The 20071-nt window shown below is 37.5% G+C and overlaps 1 protein-coding gene across 1 annotated transcript in view; it reads left to right on the plus strand.

The window, feature by feature from the left end:
• Nucleotides 1-20071, plus strand: part of PTPRN2 (protein tyrosine phosphatase receptor type N2) — a 632217-nt gene that overhangs the window by 254714 nt on the left and 357432 nt on the right. Inside the window, exon 10 of the mRNA XM_039710389.1 lies at nucleotides 11595-11681. Within this exon, the coding sequence (XP_039566323.1) occupies nucleotides 11595-11681 (87 nt within the window). The remainder of the gene's footprint in view (nucleotides 1-11594; nucleotides 11682-20071) is intronic.

Below are 20071 nucleotides of genomic sequence, written 5' to 3' on the forward strand. Positions count from 1 at the left end.
TGGCCATTGCCAGGCTTGGTAAATGACTTTTCACATCACCAGCATGGTGTTGGTGTACTAAAAAGTGCCATGAAGCCAATTCTCAAGAGACAGGAGTCAGTGGGAAGAGGGGAGTGAAAATCTCTAGTGGGACCTTGATAGAGCCATATCTGTTTGTTGCAGTACCATCAGCAGCCCTCCCATGCCTCAGTTAACTACTGAAATTTGCACTCAAGGAGTTTCACATCAATCTATTTCATACATCAGTAGCTGAGTTTTCCATTATTTTACTTGTTAAAATATTTACTAATCTCTAGCAGAGAAAAAAAAAAGAGAAAAAAGAACAGAAAATAGGGAAATCAAAAAGAATTAAACTGTGTCCTTAAAATAAAAGTTTCCCTAGTGTTTGCAGCTTCTCTGAGACTGAGAAGTGCTGTGATCACAGACTCTGAGACCATATTGATGATAAGCTGCTATTTAAAGCTACACAATTTAAGTCCTACCTATTTATATGTGAGGGCCACTGAACCTGGACCTCCAGGAGGCAGTGCCAGGGTCCCTCTCTTCTCCTTGGTGGCAGCACCACAATTGGAAGACCTTCAGGTCCTCAGCACCTTCTGCTGAGATACAGCAGACTCTCCCAGGAGAAAAGCTGCTGTCACAGCAAAACCACAAGTTGTACCTACCCTTCAAATCAACAGGACATAAATGGGATGCTCTTCACACTGACTTTAAGGAGGGTGAGTCAGAGAGCAAGGGGCAGGGTGTCACTGAGGATTAAGAGCTGGTTATGAGATAGAAGAGAAAGATTTGTCATGAGCTGCTGCTCCTCAGCATGTACTGAGATTAGTGGTACCCCATCGGCAAATTGTCTCTGTTAGGAAGAACTATGGAGGATTTAGAAAAATTCCAGATGGATTTAAATACATTGAGGGATTAAGGAGTACAATGGTAGATGAGATTCAGCTGGAATAAGTGTGACAGAATAATAGACATTAACAAAAATAATACTTTGGGAAAAAAAAAAAAAAGAAAATGCAAAGGTTTTCTTTAAACTCCTCATAGTCAGTGCTCTGAGGCTGTGGAAAATTCGAAGAAAAGGTTTGTTATATCTATATACATGAATCCTGCTGTTCATATGGTGGCACATATTTTCAGACTTGAAAATTTAAAAAAAACATGCAAATCCTGAAGGCAGTGGCCCATTTCCCAACATTTCTAATACATGAACTAGTGTAATAGTTATCACTGAGGTCAAGAGTTCAGGAGGAGATCTTTTTTATAAAAGAGAGATTTTTCTAATTGTTAAGCAGATGCATAATCACATTAACTAATTGTTTGTAGAATTATAACCATGATCTTATTTATTTTCAGAAGGAATACTCTTGCTGCAGGGTATAAGGCAAGAGGAATTCACTTCTGATATCTGTCTGTTCTTGGCCTAGGCTACAGTGCACATGTGACACATGGAAAGTGCTTGACTGATACAGTTTTTAAACACAAGGTTCATGTGTTTCATGAGGATCATGTAAGGAAAGTGTGGCGCCATTCCTGACCCCTGAAGTCAGAGAATGAATCAGTTTGAGTGATTTTTTCATGTATAATATTCTCATTTATTTGGTCATGTATTCCTAGTACTCCTGGGATAGAATATCTGTGTTCTGCTACTTTTTGACTGGGTTTTGGGCAAGTGCCTGACTAATGGCAATTTTATAGATACCCTTTCACCATTTAAATTTTCCCTCAGGGAACTGAGGGAATACTATTTTTTGAATACTGTTACCGAATAACTCTCATAATGTCTTTCCATCTTCCTTTCTTGATTATTAGTGGTATAAATAAAAGAGTGCCCAAGCCCAAAAAAACCCAAAAAACAAAAAACTAATGTTCATTAGAAACTAAAGTTTATTGTTTGCCAAAGCATTGTTGTTCCCAGGATAGATGGATTCTTAGGTGGTCCTTACAGAAGCAGATCCCAGCTGACTACTTCTCTTGCCCTCCCTCAGAATTTTTCCAGAATTATCTTGGACTTTATTTCTTAGCACTTACTTTTGAGCTATCCTGTATTCAGTGCTAGTTTTAGAAAATCAAGCAGTAGCATGTCTGAGGTGGTCTAAAAAAGACGCCAGTCTTGTACTAGTGGCTGCTGCTGAGAACTGACTTAGGATCTGGGGTTAGCATGTACTGCTGGGAATGTGTTTCCTTCAGCATGGCTCTTCCACTCCTTGATCCCAGCAGCAGGAACTAGAAATTGCTTTCCTGCTCTTGATCCTTTTCTCTTGACTGCTTTTAGCAGGCAAAGCAGTCATGGCTGGTGTGCACCAGCCCCTTGCCCATGGACAGGCAGTGCCCAGGTCCTGGCATGCCGGCTCCTCTGCTTTTCCTTGCCAAGCAGAGAACTGAGAGGGGAGATAGGATGGGAAAGAAACCAAGCCTGATGCTGGCCCATGAAAGTGGGTGGTTAAAAATGCAGAAGTCACCTGTTTTAACACTCCCCCTCTTTAATATTTAATATTTTGTGTTCATTAGAGCAAGTAATAAGCAAATAGACAGTTCCTAGCACACTGTAAGTAATTTTACAGAAGCTCTGAAATACCTCCACACATCTCAGAGTCTCGTCACTCAGCCTCAGCCCTGTGACAGACATTCCTGCTCTTTTCCAGGCATGGAGGAAGGATGGCAGCTTGGCTGGAGCTGGCCAGGCTGCCCCTCCCAGCTTCCCACCAGCAGGGATTTTGCCTTCACCAGTCAAAGTCCATACTGATGCCAAATGGTGTTACCAGCCAGAGAAAACTGGTCCTCAACATTATTCATCCTAAAGATAGGCTTCTTATTTGACTCTCTAATGCATTCCATATGGTATTCCAGACTCATATTTCTGAACTTTGATTTTTCTTTTTTTAGGTTTAGCTTTTTATCTTCAGTACTAAGGAGACTGTGCTGCATATTAAGAAAGTGATACCATTATAGACTGTTGCTCTGTCAGTGACAGGAAGCTGGTTTGATGTCAATCAAAGCAAAGATATTGCTGAGAAATGACCAGGTGGAAATTCCTTAAATAATTATTTTAAACTTTGAAATTCATCTTTCTTAAAAATCAGTATTTTGAAAAGACTAGAGGGAAAAAAATTACTCCCATTAAATTTACTGAGTAAAAATTACTCTCACTTCTCAGTACTAAAAAAAAACGTCCATGTAAAAGAAGTTCCTAGTTGTGTCCACTAAGAGAATGACTGTTAAAAAATCTTAAATAAAAACACTCAGAATAAATACAGTGGTAGGCAGGGCCAACAAAATTATGTTTTTCAGCTCAAAACTCAGATTAGGTTCTATATTAAAGTACCACCACAAGAAGCCATGGATCTTTGGTGAACTCATCCAGGCAGGTCTCTGGTAGACTTTTTTTTGCTAACAAGTTAATCTGTGGGATAAAGAACCAAATGAGAAAGAATCTTGCAATTCTAGCCCAACACTTTGGCCTGCAGGGCATAATCTATGTGTAGCTCTCATTGTTTAATAAAAGTCGATTATTTAAATTAAATTCTTCACCAGATTTCATCCATTCAGCTTCTGTCTTCAAGAGCTTTGGATATGTGCCTTGTTACCCATGTGTTTAATATCTTTTCCCTTTAAGGCACATCTCTAGGTGTAAAGCTGAAATGTGGTTATTTCAGAACTTAGAGTGAAAGCCAGACTGACTCACTTAGATACCAAACTTCTGGATGCTGCACATATTCCCCAAAGATGTCATCCACTTCATTTCACATCATGGAGCCTCTTGAGAGACAGGTGAAGACCTACCCACAAGGGGAGGTTAGACACCTTCTTTCCTCCACTGATTAGAAGGGACTTTTGAAGTCTCCAGAAGACAGCTCAGACTGCAAAATATCTCCCTGTTCACTGAGACATGCCAAACAAGTAGGATGTTCAGGGATCCAGTGTTCCTGGTGCTGCTCTGCTGACAGGCACTGTGTCTAGGATCTTCTCTCTGTCTTCTGCTTATTACTGTGGGGCTTGGAAAGTGAAGCAGGAGATGGAAGAGACCTTAATGAAGCTGGTCTGAGCAGTTTGAACTCCCACGTGCTGGAAGAGTGCTCTATGTATCAGAAATGAGAGATAACACTGTCCATCATCCTCTTCATGTCCCACTGGTTTGTCTTCAGGCCTAATAGCAACAGAAAGATAAATAATGCACAGAAGAGGACCTTAGTCTTACAGCACTTACGAGTAAGGAAGACTGCTGGTCCAAACTTAGTTTTTTAAGCATGTACGCATTGAAAGTGGTTTTAAAGTCAGCATAAGTCTGAATAAAATGTCTCCTCCCCAAGAGTCCTAGGTGCTGGTTTCGAGCTCTGCTTCAGTCTCTAATTTAGATGTGTATTAAATACTATTTAAGCTGAGCTCAAGTGTGTGTACAGAGAGCAGCACACAACTTTCCCAGGCATCGTGGTGGGAAAGGCTCTGAGAAGATCAGGGAAAAGAATGAGAAACAATTGTTACCTTCGCTTGCTGCACCTGTTGTTGTGAACATGTGGAATGGGTTATGGAAATTTGTTTACCAAAGAGTAGTTTCTTAATTAGACACTAGTGATGGTGTTTGAATTGGAAGACCAATTAGGTCCAGATGTATCGTAACTGTCTATAAAAGCAATGAGTTTCTTAATAATGATATAATAATATAATAAAGAGATAGATCAGCCTTCTGTGAATCATAGAGTCAAAGCTGATTAGTACCTGGCTGGGGGCACGTTGCAACAGCACAATCGTATCCAAACTCGTAATTATTACCTGGCTGGGGGCACGTTGCAACAGCACAATCGTATCCAAACTCCTGAACATTCTCCAGGGGAGATAAACAGAGTGTCCATGCCACTGTGCTTGATTTTGGACAGCAAAAGAGGCTGGGTGTGAGTGGCATTTACCTGCCTAGAAAATACACTTACTGCTGGGAGGATAATGCAGTTAAGCATTCAGGCAACTTTGAGTCTGCAAAGAAATGCCTTGCAATTTTATTGTAGTGCTTATCACTCTTGAAAATGGGCAGACTGGCCATCATTGCCTGTGTTCTGATCTAAGCAAATTTTAGGTGGATTGAACCCTACCTTACTTGAGGTTTTACTGGGAATTAGACTGACATTTAGGTTTAAAGAGTGCAATTCCCAGTGTCAGGCCCATTTCCGTACTGTATATTATTCTTCATTTTTGCAGGAAATGATTCAATTGAATTAATCTGACAGGACTGACTGGATGTCCATCATAGTGCTGCATTACAATTGCTAAACAGAGTATTGGAAGGGCACTAGGTACAGTCTGGTAAAGACAATACATAATTTGAATGATGGAACTAAGGGAGCATTTCAGAGTTCACTAAGTGGGTTTCCAGTGGCACTTGGCAATTGGGAGGAGGAAAAGCAAGTGAGAGTAACTGCTTGTGAGACTGACATAACCTCAGCACAACACTGAACTAGATGTTGTTCTCCTTGGGCTGAGAGCAGGCTTGGCAAACGCCACCAATCAAGCCATCTGTGTAACTGCATCAGACTTCTTGCTACCAAAATGGTTCAATTTATGGGATTGTTTTGACAGGCATGTTGGGAAATACAGAACATATAGTTTTCATCATTGTTTACTTGTTTTTCCTCTTGTTCCCTTTGATATTGCCCACTGGCTCATATTAGAGTTTGAGCTCCATTTAGCTCAGCATGCAGAGCTGGCCATGCTGACAGTGTCCCCACAGAACTCCTCCTGTGCCTTCATTTACATGCTTCCTTTTTGTTCTTTAACCAGAAGGGGAAACTTTGAGCCTTGAATGCATAAATCATTAGGTCCAGGTCAAAAATAGGCCATTATTCAAAATGTTTGTTCTCACTCATCAGACTTGTACTTAATCTTGGGAATTTCTTGAAAACGTGGAATCCATTTGTAACATTGTTCAGAGAATTGGAGCATGAAGCTGAACTGGTAGTGAGATCAGCATCCAATATTCAGCACTACTCTTCTGTTAAAGTGGTCTCACTGGCCATTCATGAAGCAAGTGTGGTCCATAAGACCAAGTGTGGTCTCCTGCTCTATTTGCCCACAGCAAGCCTTTAGCAAGACTTCCAACTCACCAGTGAGGCAGAAGTTAACTTCACTGGGATCAGAGTGCTCCAAATATTCTCTAAATCAGCAAGATGTGCTCTCAAACCAGTCAGAGGCCTTGTGCTAACATAGTTTGGAGCAAAATTTTTGTTTGGGGAGTAAGTGAAGTTTTTAAGTTAATTTTCAGTGGCATAGGATTTTCTACTACATCTGCTTCATATTTGGTAGGGAGTGGTATATAGAGCCAGTAGTGTTGGTGCTTCTGCTGTTTGATCCAGAATGCATGCAACTCAAATAATAACATTATTACCTTTTATATAACAACACCAGGCAGCTGACAAGGAAAGTTGGTGCAATTGCCTTCATTTTATGGACAGTGGAATTGACGACCAGGAAGATACTGTACATTTTGTGTCTGGAATTGAGGAGAAACTCACTTAATGGGATTGTTCTGTTCTAAGTGAACTTCCTGGGAGCAGATTTAAAAATTACTTCTCATCACTGCATTTTTCTTGTAAATTGAAAAGTTAAATCTTAATAGTCAATAGCAGAGGAAGATTATCATTCAGTGTTCTATTATTTAAATTAGCTCTGTAAGTGGATTGCTCCTTAAAATATTTCTGTTTTCAGCTTCCTCACTGGTAGGGACCTAGACACTGTAAGATACAAAATCTTATTTTCACCAGACAATCTAATTTTCTGGTATTCAATGTCCAGTACACTTTGTGGAAACACTTTGACAATTACATAAAGTTGGGCTTCCAAATCCACTCCTGAGCATTTAAATGGATTGCACTAATTTTCAGAAGTGCTCAGCAGCTCACATTAAAGTTAAGAGATATTTATTCCTATGCTTTCATTTCAGATTCATCTCTAAATAAAATAGCTTTATAGGCTAGATCCTCCCTTTTTTGATTTGGCTGTTTGTTTTGTTTGGTTTGTTTATTGGGGTTTTTTTGGTTTTGTTTTGTTTTGTGTGCACTACACAAAACTCGTGATGAACTTAAAGGGAGCCGATTGGCTCAGGATTATTTTAGGTCAACCAAGTAGATCTGAATTGGATGATTTGTTTTTGACATGATTAAACTGGATACAGTAGTTTTCGTGACTATGTCATGACATTAAATCATGACATCAGAGTCTTGAACTGAGCTGCGGAGTAATTTCATCTGAAAGGATAATGCAGTACTACCATATAATGTTGCCTATTTTTAGCTGAGGTATAAGCCATATTCTCCAGGAGGTATAACAGTGCAAGAGCCCTGCCCTGAAAAATGAGATCAAACAAAAGTAGTAGTGAAATATTTTGCAGACGACACTCTGAAAGACTTGGAAACTATATCTATCAATCTATGTATCTTTATAAACCCCAAAGGAAATATTTATATTTCATTCCCCACTTATTTATTCATTGTCATTAGTGTGTCAAAGTTATTCTACCAATAATATGAGATAGAGATTGGCATGTAAGTGAGAGAGTTCTGCTACTGATGCAGTAGCGTCTGAATCTATCAACTAAAAAAATAACAATTAGGGTAGTGCTCACAGATAGAGATGGTATTAGGAGATAAAGCAATGGAAGGAAGTACATTATACATGAATTTTATATACTTTCTGACTCTCTTTTCATCTTCCAAGAGAGCTGGAGATGGAAACTTAAAAAGGACCTCAGAAGAATTATTTTAAACAGGTGAGATGTATCACATTTCCTTTTAGCTGCTGTTTTTACAGTTACCTTGAAAGAAGGTGCAAAAGAGAAATCTATAGCAAATGGAATGAGAGCAAAGGTAGGACACCCGAAGTAAGCACTGTCTCAAGATGTCAGCTGGCAACATCTATATCATCTGCAAAAAGGTGCTCTGCCATCCAGCAGTTGACTCTTCCTAAGGCCAAAATCTAGCCCAAAGGTGATCAGAAACCTTCAAGGCAATCAAAAAATGTAGTGATAAAATGAAAACATACAATTGTGAGATATTCTGAGTGGGAAGGGACCCATGAGGATCACTGAAGTCCAGTTCCTGCTCTGCACAGGACACCTCAAAAATCACACCACGTGCCCAAGAATATTGTCCAAACACTTGAACTCTGCTGAGAGTGCTGTGACCTGGGAGCCTGTTCCAGTGGCCATCAAGTAGGGTGTTAAAGGCACTGCAGAAACCATTCATTTTCCTGTACATAGAAAGGGTTAGCCAGCCTTAGGAGAACTTGGAAAATATAAATAGCATCCATGAGAGGTTCTTTTTCTGCATTTGGTTTTTTTTACCAGCTCATGCTTTGAGCTGAGGGCTATGTAAATTGTGATTTCTCTTGTAAGGATTCACTGTTATGGTGTACTGAAATGCCTTTTCACAGACTCTGGAAGAAAATGCATTGAGTTGGCCCTGGAATGTGAGGGGCCACATCCCAGGGACTCCCTCTGTGCTCTGCTGCTTGGAGTGCCAGCAAGGCCTGGCACCAAAGGAGTTCCCAGATCCTCCACTGGGGACTGCAGTGACCATCTTCACAGATCAGACAAAGCAGTGTGAACCCTACCCACAATTTTTCTCCAAGTCTTTGGCCTTGATAAAATATTTCAGTTGTCTGAAGAGCCTTCTTTCTACTCTTACAACTTCAGTCTACAGTGTCTCACTATTTGTTCCTTATCTCAACACTCATTTTTTGTCTTTCTTTCTTGGTTTGTCTAACACTTCCTGTTGAATTAATTCCATAGTTGTTGAACCCTCATAATCAATAGACAAAACATATTTCTAAGAAAAAAACCTACTCCCTAATACAGAAACTGAATTGAGAAGGCTGAAGTATGTGACAGATCATAAATATCATCCGTTCTACGAGTACTGAGTGCTTGCACTGAGGATGAGTGGGAGGACCATGGGTGGGAGAACAGGTGATGTTTGAAAGATTGTCTTTGTGAAAGCCTGAAGTCAGAGGGGTGATGTGGGTGAATGGTGCTGTTGCAAGGTAGGTCAGTTTGGTTAGCACCGTTCTGGTGGAAATGGTATGATTCTCTCCATGTAAACAAAGTTAAAGGCAATCACCATACAAACCATGCAACAATGAGCAAAATGAAACACTAAACAAAAGCACAGCTTTAATTCAGGGTGGAAAATCATGGCCTGGAATTTTTAGAGAAAGGTTTTGAAGAGTCTACTGTCCTACACACAGCTGTCATAGAACTGCAATAAACAGTACTGGATTGTATCAGTGTTGGGAAGTTGGAAAAATTGCATTTCAAAATATCGTGATGGTAATCATTCTTAATGGGGGCCCTCAAATATGACTGTGGGATCAGTAACAGTATTGCTACCATAGAATGCTCATCCTGCAGCTTTCCTGAGCTATTATGAATGATGATTTCTTAGCCTATCAAACTGCATCTGAGTTTGTGAACCTTTTTGTTTGAGTTTGATGTTGCATGCGAGTTACTAAGACTGCTCTTGGATGCTCAGGCTTGCAAAACAATGGCCTTCCTGCACCATTTTCTCACCCATTTCCCCTCCAGCATTATTGCTGGTTTGTAGCATTCAAATGCTCTGATTACATCCCCCATTTACTGCCACTGCATTGGCTTGTTGCAGCATATCTTCTTTTTTTGAATCTGGGGAATGCTTTTTCAGGGCAGTAGGGAGGGGTAAGCTGGGAGGAGGAGGCTGAGCTTTGCAAGTGAGGCTCCCTTGGTTAAAAAGCAGCACCAATGGGCACAGCAGCCTTTGCCTGCATCAGACTTGCTATTACAGTAAAAGCCCACTTGCTGACACCAATCATTTCTGTAATTTAAGCCAACCTCTTTGGGAGAAAAGATTTAATTAACACATAAACCCTAGAGTAACTATGACAGTCTGCTTTCATAGTGATGAGAATAATCACGTTTCTATCCACTGTCAGTCCTTGAAATATAACAGTTTTTTGAATAATCTATAGTACATTTTTTTTCCTTACACAATCAGTCAGATTCTTTTGTTACTTTCACACAAGAACATTTCTGTCTTAGAAATCTAGAAAATCTCTATGTTTATCTGGTGCCTTGAGGGGCTACCTCTGGTTGTGTGACAGGAGGTCTCTTGAGCATTTTGGGCTAGTAGCATGAAGGGAGGCTGAGCAATTCCATCCTAACCAAGATCCACATGAGATATCCCATAATTTAAATAGAAGTGCCCTTAGGGCAGTGCATGCAGAAACCAGTAAAAGAAAAAAAGAAAAAAAAACAAAACAAAACAAAAAAACCCAACAAAAAAACACCCCCAAAAAAACCAAAACAAAAAAACCCCAAAACCCCAGTGTTCTCTGCAGACAATAAATAAAATAGTGGCAATGAATTACCATGATGTAAAATTAGATCAAAAAAAGCTTCCACTCTGAGGTAGGAATAGTGACCTTTGAAAAAAATCTTTTTTCCTTAGTCTAGTTGAAAAGATTGTGTCTAATACTACACGCTTTTTTGACACTTTCTTCTCCTACTTATTATAAATCCTTGAAGGAACAAATACAGAACCTTTTTTCCTGTGGGTTAATCTCAGCAAAGTTGTTTCTGCTTTCCATGGAATAAGTTAGATATGTTTGTAAGGTATAATTTTATGGTTTTTGAGGCTTTCACTATGTTGAGAATAAATCTGTGATCACAATTTAGGCAGAGAATGTTATCTCTGTTGTTTTCACTGGACACTGTTACATCATTCCTGCATCTTTTTTCTTTCTTAATGCTTTTTTATTTGGTTCCACAGTACTGAACAACTAGGCAAGGTAGGATCTGTATATTAGGGATGGAATGTTCTTAATATGTCTTTAGAGTTGTATCAGCTTTAATAGCCTGAAATTTTTGCAAATATAAATTTTGCATCTGGATAAGTGCTTTTTAAAAATGATAACAGTCATATTGTGTTAGGCTTGATTGCAACCTGTTTTCTAAATTAAAAAATGTAAATGTGGCATTGGCAAAGGTTAAAAAGATTTAAAGGGGTCTCTGTCAGCAGTGTATGCACACACCAAACTAAATCCTATGTATCTAATCAATGTCCTCTAGACTGTGTGTCTTGCTCCATTGTTTACTTTCAAATCCATAATAATTTTTGTATCTTTTCCCTGGGCAAAGATTCATTTTAAAATCTAATGAATTTAAAAATATGCTTTTCACTTGTCCATTTGATACTGAGCCTGCAATTTGACTTTCATTGTTTGTTTCCCTCCTTGTCTCGTCAATCCTTTTCTTTCTTTCTGTCCTTTTACTTTATTACATTTTTTATTGAGGACTGAGATGAACTGGTTGCTGCATCATGGGCCCATTACACTTCCTAACAATTCCATTTGCACCTTATTGTTTGTCTTATTGCTGGAAAATTCAGGTGATTCATCATGCCTGAAGAAGCACCTGATCCCAATTCCCTTGATATCACGATCACTATGTGACAGGAATACAGTTAGTGGTGGCTTTCAGACTCAAAGAGGCCAAGGTGATAACTCTTTTGGGACCTTTAGCCTCTCAAGTATTGATGAGTTCCATTTTTTTAATGCTCTGTTTTCTTGCTCCCTTTCAACAGCCCCCTGAGTGTGGAAAAGGGCTTGGAGTTAATAAAGGAAGTGGCAGATCTCCTGAAGCTGCAGATGAGTGTCTTCGATGATGTCAAGTATGTACATGGGATTTTCTCCTTTTTTATTTTATTGGATGTCTCATTATTTTTGAATAGCTTGTCTTACAAGGAAATAGCTCCTCTTTACTGTCAAAATTAAGGAGAACAGGCAAGAAGGGAAAAAAATATTGATAATCTTTGTAATATTCCCTACACATGGGAACAAATTATTTTGAGGAAATTATAAAGAATGATTTTTTTTTCTTATTTCATAGGAAAAAATAATCTCTTCCAAATGCCATACAAATATTACAACCTTAATTTAACAGTTTCTAGGTAAGGAAAGTTTCTGAAGGGTCATTTTACCCCGCATTGCCAGGGGGAAAAAAAACATCAGAGATGAATAAAAACTTGAGTGCCTGGCTTTGAGTCTGGCACATGACACACTCGGTCATGCTTTTTGGTCAGCTACTTATTTAACAAGTCACAGGGAGTTCAGCTATGCTGAGCACCTGTTTTCCTCCTATGATTCATACTGATGAATGCTCTGCATGTTAATATCATGAACTAGGAGGTTATGATCTGCCATGTCTAGTAAAGAGTTTTAGATTGAGGATTTTCTGAAGGCATTTTGCAAGAAACATGCACTTCACAAAACTCCATCCTCTCTGTGTAAAACAGAAGGAGTTTGATGTAAAGGTAATTGAAAAGAAGGATCAGCTGTTGGAGGGTTTTGTGGAAAGAAGTCACGTCTTGGGCAGTCTTGGGCACACAGGAAATAAGTGATGCCTGGGTAGCATCCAGCTCCTGCCTGTGTTTCAGAAAGTTTGGGACTACTTGCCTTGGCCCATGAAGGGCTGGGTTGCTGAAGTGCAGCATCTTTCTCAGCTTCACCTGTGCTACCATCAGCTACTCCTTGATCTTCATTTACAGAATGGAATTCATTGTTTAATACTAATTTTAAAATCATAGTCTGATGATGTTTTGTCTTTAGTGGAAGTGTTTGTTCTTGATTTAAAAAACAAACAAAAAAATATTGTAACCCTTCTATAACTGTATTTGAATGGAGAAATGGACTACTGGTAAGAAAATCTTCTCAGAAACCTGGAAAATTCCAGGCATATTGGCTTAGTTATTGAGAAGGAAAATATTCCCACATTTTGTTTGTTATGATTAATGTCTTTTGGCTGTATTTAATGAAATACATTTTTTTTAATGAATACTGAGTTTTTAAATTGAAAAATAAATATGATATTCTATTATCTTTCTTGTAAAGAGAATTTGTACCCTTGACCTTGGCCACTAGCAGATAAAGTCTACTGCACATTTAAAGGAGAAATCCCATGGACCAATCTTTCTGCTGGAATCAGTGCGTTCTTGATTAATGTATTTTGGCTGTATTTCATGAAATACATTTTTTTAATGGATACTGAGTTTTTAAATTGAAAAATAAATATGATAGTCTATTATCTTTCTTGTAAAGAGAATTTGTACCCTTGACCTTGGCCACTAGCAGATAAAGTCTACTGCACATTTAAAGGAGAAATCCCATGGAACAATCTTTCTGCTGGAATCAGTGGGTTCAGCTTCATTAACTTCATTTATGTACAGTACAAGAGCACTTTCACCTACCTTTCTAATTGTTAGTATAAAGCTTTTTGGTTATTTTTTATCATTTCATAAATCACAACACATTGCAGTTGATAGGCTGTGGACCAGTTCTCTAATGAAAAATATCCTTCCAGTGCTATAGCCAGCCATGATGGACCTTTCTTTTAATGTGCAGAATGAGCTGCTTATTTTGCATCCATTAATAGGCAGTCATATGATTGTACTGAAAATATTGGTATGGTCAGTACCTTAAAAGTGTGGTATGAATTACAGCAAGTCCAAACAGGACTGAGCATTCTTTCTATTCATACAATGTTTTTATCAGTCTTTGCCTTTTTAAAAACCTATAAGTCTGTGAAGGGTTATCCTAAATCTCAAATAGGTAAAGAATTCATCCATAATAAATTTTCTTTGTTCAAGAGAACGATGTTCTTTGACTCAGGTTAAACCCATAAAGTACTAAAGGAAAGTGGAGCTGACCAGTAGATAAAGCAGTAGTAGAAGCTTTAGACAAAGGCCTTGCCAAAAAAAAAGAGTTAACATTTTTTGGATTTGCTGTTTTCTTGCCATTGCACCACTATCATTGGAAAACAGTCTGAATTTGAATACTCTGGTTAGCTTCTCAGTGGCCTCATGGAGAGGGGTTCCAGGAAAAACCTGATGTCATGTCAAAATCACCACTGACATATCAAGAAATATTTCTCAAGAAATAGGTTTCTTACTTGGGCTGAGGCATCATGGGTGATTTATTTTATTTCACTGGCAGCTAAAAACATCCTTTTTCTTAAAGATTCTTTTTTTTTTGGGGGGGGGGGGTAAAAATGGGAAAGTTATTTAGAAAAAACTATCAGTCAGCCTGGAGAAAGAAGAGTTATGAAAGGGGTGAGAACTTGTCATACTACCCTACTTTAACTTTGACCTGAGTATTTGCTTGGTCTGGAATTCTCAGTTCCCTCTTTTCTGTCCCAGAATTCCCAATGGCTAGAAAGTAACCATGTAGACTTGGATTTTTTTTGATCATTGCAAAGATTTCAGAGTAATGACATGTTATTGAGAATCACAGGGTTAATATGCGAGTATAGAGAAAACCACATCAAATAGGAATAGTGCAAGAACTGAGGAGAGAGGGTAGGTGGTGAGTTCTTTTAAAGTTCTTTAACTTCTCAGGTACCAGTTTATAGTCCTTTTCTCTGAACAAAAAAAAAAAAAACCCAAAAAACCCCCACCCCCCGCCAAAAAAAAAAAAAAAACAACAAAAAAACCAAAAAAAAACCCCAAAAAACTCAAACCCCCTGCCAAAAAAAAAAAAAAAACAAACCAAAAAAACCAAAGACAAAGAAAATTTAAAGGAACTGCTTCTCTAATAAATTACTGCCTTTAGTTAGTTTTGTCTGCAAATATCTTTCATTCTTGACTATATTTTTAGTTTTTCCCTGTGCTTTGAAGTTAGGTAAGTGAACAATTGCCATGGATAGGGATCCAACACCCTGTGTTAGCTCTCGATTAGCTGGTGCTTGGTAGCTTATTTTATCTTCTGTCTTTCAAAATCCTGCCAGATTTAAGGACAGTTCACAGGATATCCCCAGGCTTGTCTTGCAGAGCATTCAGTCCATCTCTACAGCTGATTTGTTGTCAAGTTCACATTGACATAAACTTTGCTCGCCCTGTGAAGCAGACGAGTGGGAATAGATTTAGGGAATTCATAATTAGAAATATTTCAGCGTTGAAAATAAGATCCAACATGTTAGTTGTCACTTTTGGATACAGCCTGAGTCTTTATGGAAGTAATAGTTATGCTTAATATGTTTTGTTAATGGTTATGTAGCTGTCAAATAAATTCCATTATTTCTTATTACATCATTAGAGACCATTAAAAGGATATTAGCATGCTGATGTAATTATGCAAGCAGACGTAAAATTACTATAGTTATGATTTTATAATCTAATTATGGGTGTCCAATGCCCCTGGTGATTGATTGTTGGACTGGTATCAGGGGTTGAAGTCAGATGGGTACTTCTGTTTAGGAGGGTTTATATCTCTTTTCTTTAAAAAAATATGACTTTGCAATCTGCAACATTGGCCTTCTTCATGTAATTGAGTTATTCACAACATGAGACTTTATCAAGAAACATCCAAATATAATAAAAATACTAAAATCTCCAAGCTCAACTTTGAAAGTAGTGGAAAGGACACAGAATGAATGGTCAAAGTCATTGATTAGAGCATACATGACTTAACTGGTTTCTGATGAGAATACAAATAATTTTTGAATTTGTATTTAATGTTCTCATATTTGGGGTATTTCCTGCCAACACTGTAAAGGGGAAGTATCAGCTCTGACCTTAGAAGAATACCTTTGTATGGAAAGAAAACAGATTATTCTGATTTCATTGTATTTCAGGCCTTATATCCTACCATTCTCAGCCTCCAGTTAAGAGCGAGATTTTCAGCTGAATATTACATTCTCTCTAGACTGATATGATTTTCCCAATTGCCACTGAAGGTCTTTTGCTCTAGGTGTCTCTTTTTTCCCCATTTTGTTCTGCTTTAGCTTCCTCCATCCATTTATCTTAATGGCAGTTTCCTCATTTTTGCCTCCTAATATACCAAAACTCAGTACTCAAAGAACTGAACTTTCAGGACATGTGCTAACTTGACCAGCATTTCCATTTTCATATATAATTTTTCAGCAGAAAACCTCTAGCAGAGCATTCTTTATTCATTCCATAAAACTACATTAATCTCAATCTGCTGCTGCTGTTTTGAAGTGTAACAATTCACTATATAACCATATAATCTATATATATAATGTTAAGAGTGAGCAGGACATTTAGGCTAAATTTGAAATGCTAATATAAATAGATTTTTTTTAAGTTGAAAAGGCTGATTCTGATTATCTAATATAACATCCTGGATTGCAAAGCCATTTCATTTAACCAGTATTCCTCTATCATGAATTGATGCATTTATATTGTGCATCCAAAACTAAGTTAAAAGACCAAATCCGTCATCTTTCAGAGTCTAAATCTCCAACACCCAGGATTCAGGCTGGTTGTTCAGCTTTCCCCTCACAGGGCTCCCTACCCCCACTGGGACTACAGGTGAATTCAGTGTTTACTTAAATAGTTTATTATATGAAAAATGAAAAATTCAGGTTAACTGAAAGTATACAAGGAAACCATATGAAGACTTCAGCTGAAAAATGTCTTTCAAATTTTGTAGCAGACACAGTAATGTGATTTCACATTTTGAAAAGAAAATACTATAAATTCAAAATAATAACTAGTTTCAAAATTTAACTAAGCTTGACTTATTTAGGTGATGAGAATAAACAAAAGATTGACTTTGGACTGAACTCAAGCCATTTTCTTGTTTTGTTTTGTTCAGGTGGCCAATCTTTTGAATAACACTAATTATGATAGACTTCTGAAATATTGAATCATATCTATATATTTTTCTACAGCCAACTGTTTTATTTCATGACCAGAAAAGAAATCCTCAGTTAATGAGTAGCTCTTCAATGTTTCATTTTATTTTCATTGTTCAATGTGTGACTTCAGGTTTTATTTATTGCACTTTATTCAAATTCTGCTTCGAGGTCAGAAACCCCATTTCCTTCTGTTTTGGTTTGGATTTCTTTTCCTACAGTGCTCTTCACTACACTATCAAAATGCTTGGCAAACATGAATTGATATATTGAACTCATATGAGATATGGGGTTTTGTTAGGACCACACAGAGCTGGAGTTGTGCATGAAAAGATTAGTGTCAAAGCTTCTACCACTACAAGGTGTTTAGTGTGAAGTCTCACTGCATGGCTTACTCAGCCTCTTCTGAAAGAAACTTCCCCTGACTGAGACAGAGATCCCATTGTCTCCAGTCTGCTGAGCATTCCATTACCTGGGCATTCAGCAGTCCCAGGAATCAGCTCTCCATTCACACAGTGGTGTTTGGCCTTTAACTTAAATAAATAAATAGATTCCTGAAATTATTTTTTCTCAAATGAACTGAGACCGAGTCTTAAGTCTGAAGTTAATTATTCCAGCAGAAGTTAAAGTAACAGCAGGACCTTTAAATATTTGTTATTTCATACTTTATGTGCAATGTACTTCCTAAAGTCTGATAAAATTAAAATTAAGGTCTTCTCTACTACTTAACCACCATTCATCTTTGGATTTCAAGGATCCTGCTGAAAAAAAAAAAAAACATTAAAAAGAAAGGCTGCATTTCTGTGTTTGAAGTAAGATAGATTTTTCCTGTTATACAGTAGCACATCCATAGTATTAATCATGGGGTTTTTTAACAGTTTTGTGTAAATAATGATTTTAACAAAAGCTTGAAATTGGAAGGCTTATCATGAGGAGAGTTATAAGCACATTCTTTTCTTCAAATACTTCATACTTTTCGTACTTCAAATCTCTTGTTTCCAAGTACTGGGGTTGGAGACATTTTGCACCTCCTTTTCAAAGAGCAGGCCTCACAGAGCCAAACCCTGCCTATCATTATCCCTGCTCTTAGGAAGAGCTGGAACGGGTGGGCTGGAATAAATACAATATGAAAAGCCAGCCAACCATCCCAGTGAAAAGAACTTGAACTGAGGAAGGTATCTGAAAATCAAACCAAGTGGTGAAAGTTTGGAGAAGCTTAAAACACTTTCAAATTGGAAGTGTTGGGCAGGCAGAGTGGTGAGTGGATCTCCCAGCCTCACCTATTATAAACATGTGCATTGGCTGTAGTGCCCTAATCATGCACTATAGGTTTTGGTCATTGTTTGTCATGGTACTTTTATAACACCTGAAAAATTCAATCAACCAGTTAATCATATTCAGTCATCCAGAACCTAAACACTGGAACAATACTTGGCATTTTCACTCCATTGTGCTGATGGGTTATGACATGTGGTGTATGTATGCTCTAAATGTGAACAACTCACGAAATTATTGAGAGGCAGGACAGTGTGAGGATGGATTATTTAACCACTGAGCAGTGGTGGGACAGGTAGCACAGGGTCTTGTTAGATTCTCCATTGTGCAGATTCTCCCTGATTCCATTCTCCTTGATTTGATATGATTGTTTTCTTGTGTTGTATGTTGAACATCTGTGGATTAGTATTCTTGCAAAGCTTTTTTTCTTTCCCCAGATTGGCAGATTCTGGATTCTGTTGTCTATGGCATTTAGATTTACTGAGAGGAATGTTCTATAACTCATCCTGCTCTCCTTAAGATGCTGTAAATTAACTAGAAATAGATTTTTTTAAAAAATTTCCACTCCATTTATTGCCCAGAAATTAAGCAAGATTTGTATTTCAATTTTAACTGTACCATGCTAACTCTCAATAAAAAGATAGACCTTTCAAGAAAGTTGAACAGTATTTGTCATCTGCTCTCTGATCTTAAATAGCAAAGAAATAACTGTGGTTATTTGACACAATCTTGTTTAAAGTGTTATAAAAGCATGGCTCAGAAATAATGGAACCACTTTTATTCAAACTTGACTTCTCCCACAGATTTAATGAGTCTGGGAAACAAATTATGTGAAAAATGTGTTGCTGTAAATCATTGCATGCAGACATTTATAAGAAATTACATTGTGTTTTCTGGTACATATTGTCTTATTTGACAACTAATTTATAATATAAAGATGCATCACTTTTCAGAGGAATGATGATAAAGAGAAAAAAAAAAGGTGAAAATTTAAACTATGCATTTCCTTACTTAAAAATGAGTTATTCCAGAACCTTAGCATTACATTAGTCTTGTGGCTTTTCCCCCTGAGGTACAATACATTTTGTGTTCTTTTCTTAAATGAATGTGCATATAACCAAGATAATTTTGCCTTCTCCACTGTAACGTTCCTTCTAGAAAAATATAAAAATCATTAAAGTAACAGGAAGGATTTTGGCCTGCAGCATTTTATGAATTCTAGGTTAAAAAAAGAGAAAGACCATAAAAATCTAAGGAGATTCTTATAAATAATATGTATGGTGCTGGGCTTTCCATTACAACATTTCATCTCATTAAAACAGAGGATTTGCACCTTTGTAATCAAAAGCAGAATGAATCCACTATTATTGATATATTTCCACCAACTCCTGGTCCCTGCTCAAGAGAAGGTTTTTACAGATATGTGAACTTCTGAAGTCTAACCTTTTTTAACTTTATATTTCTCTGCTACTCATCTCTCTGTGTGGCTGTAGATGCCATCATATTCCTTTTTTAATAAAATCAAAGTTCATAACATTATAAGGTAGGCAGGATATACTCCTTTCTTTCAAGCGAGTCGTTGAGTGCGTGCCATTGCATTTGATTTATATAACACTTCACATATTATTAACAGGTAATAATTTCCATTCTGCAGATGGGTAGATTGAAACCCAAGGCAGTTTGCTTAATTTTCCCTAAAATGGCACAGGACTTGGTGACAGATATGAGAATAGAAACAGAGAACTGTGATTCTTACTCTTGAACTAAAGCTTCATCCACAAATAGAATTACTAATATTAGAAATGAAAAAAGGTTTTCATATAGGGATTTGTTTAAAAGAATAACCTCTTAGAAGAAATATAAAAAGTATTTTATGTCTATATCTGCCTTGTTCCTCCTGCCCTTGGCTGCCTAATTCTCCTAGAAGTACAAACACACATTTTTTTCTCTCATTTTGTTATCTGGATGGTTGGATTGCATGAGCATTACAGACCTGCTGACCCAGCTAAAAAAGATAAAGAATTCTTTTGCATTTTTGTTACAGCCTAGCCAGTATTTACTGTTTATTGCATAAACAGGTCAATAAGTTGAATTACAACCTGCCTCTGGAAGGGTTTGTATGGTTTAAGAGCT

The sequence above is a fragment of the Passer montanus genome, unplaced genomic scaffold, assembly GCF_014805655.1.
Source record: "Passer montanus isolate IOZ18808 unplaced genomic scaffold, ASM1480565v1 scaffold10, whole genome shotgun sequence".
NCBI lineage: Eukaryota > Metazoa > Chordata > Aves > Passeriformes > Passeridae > Passer > Passer montanus.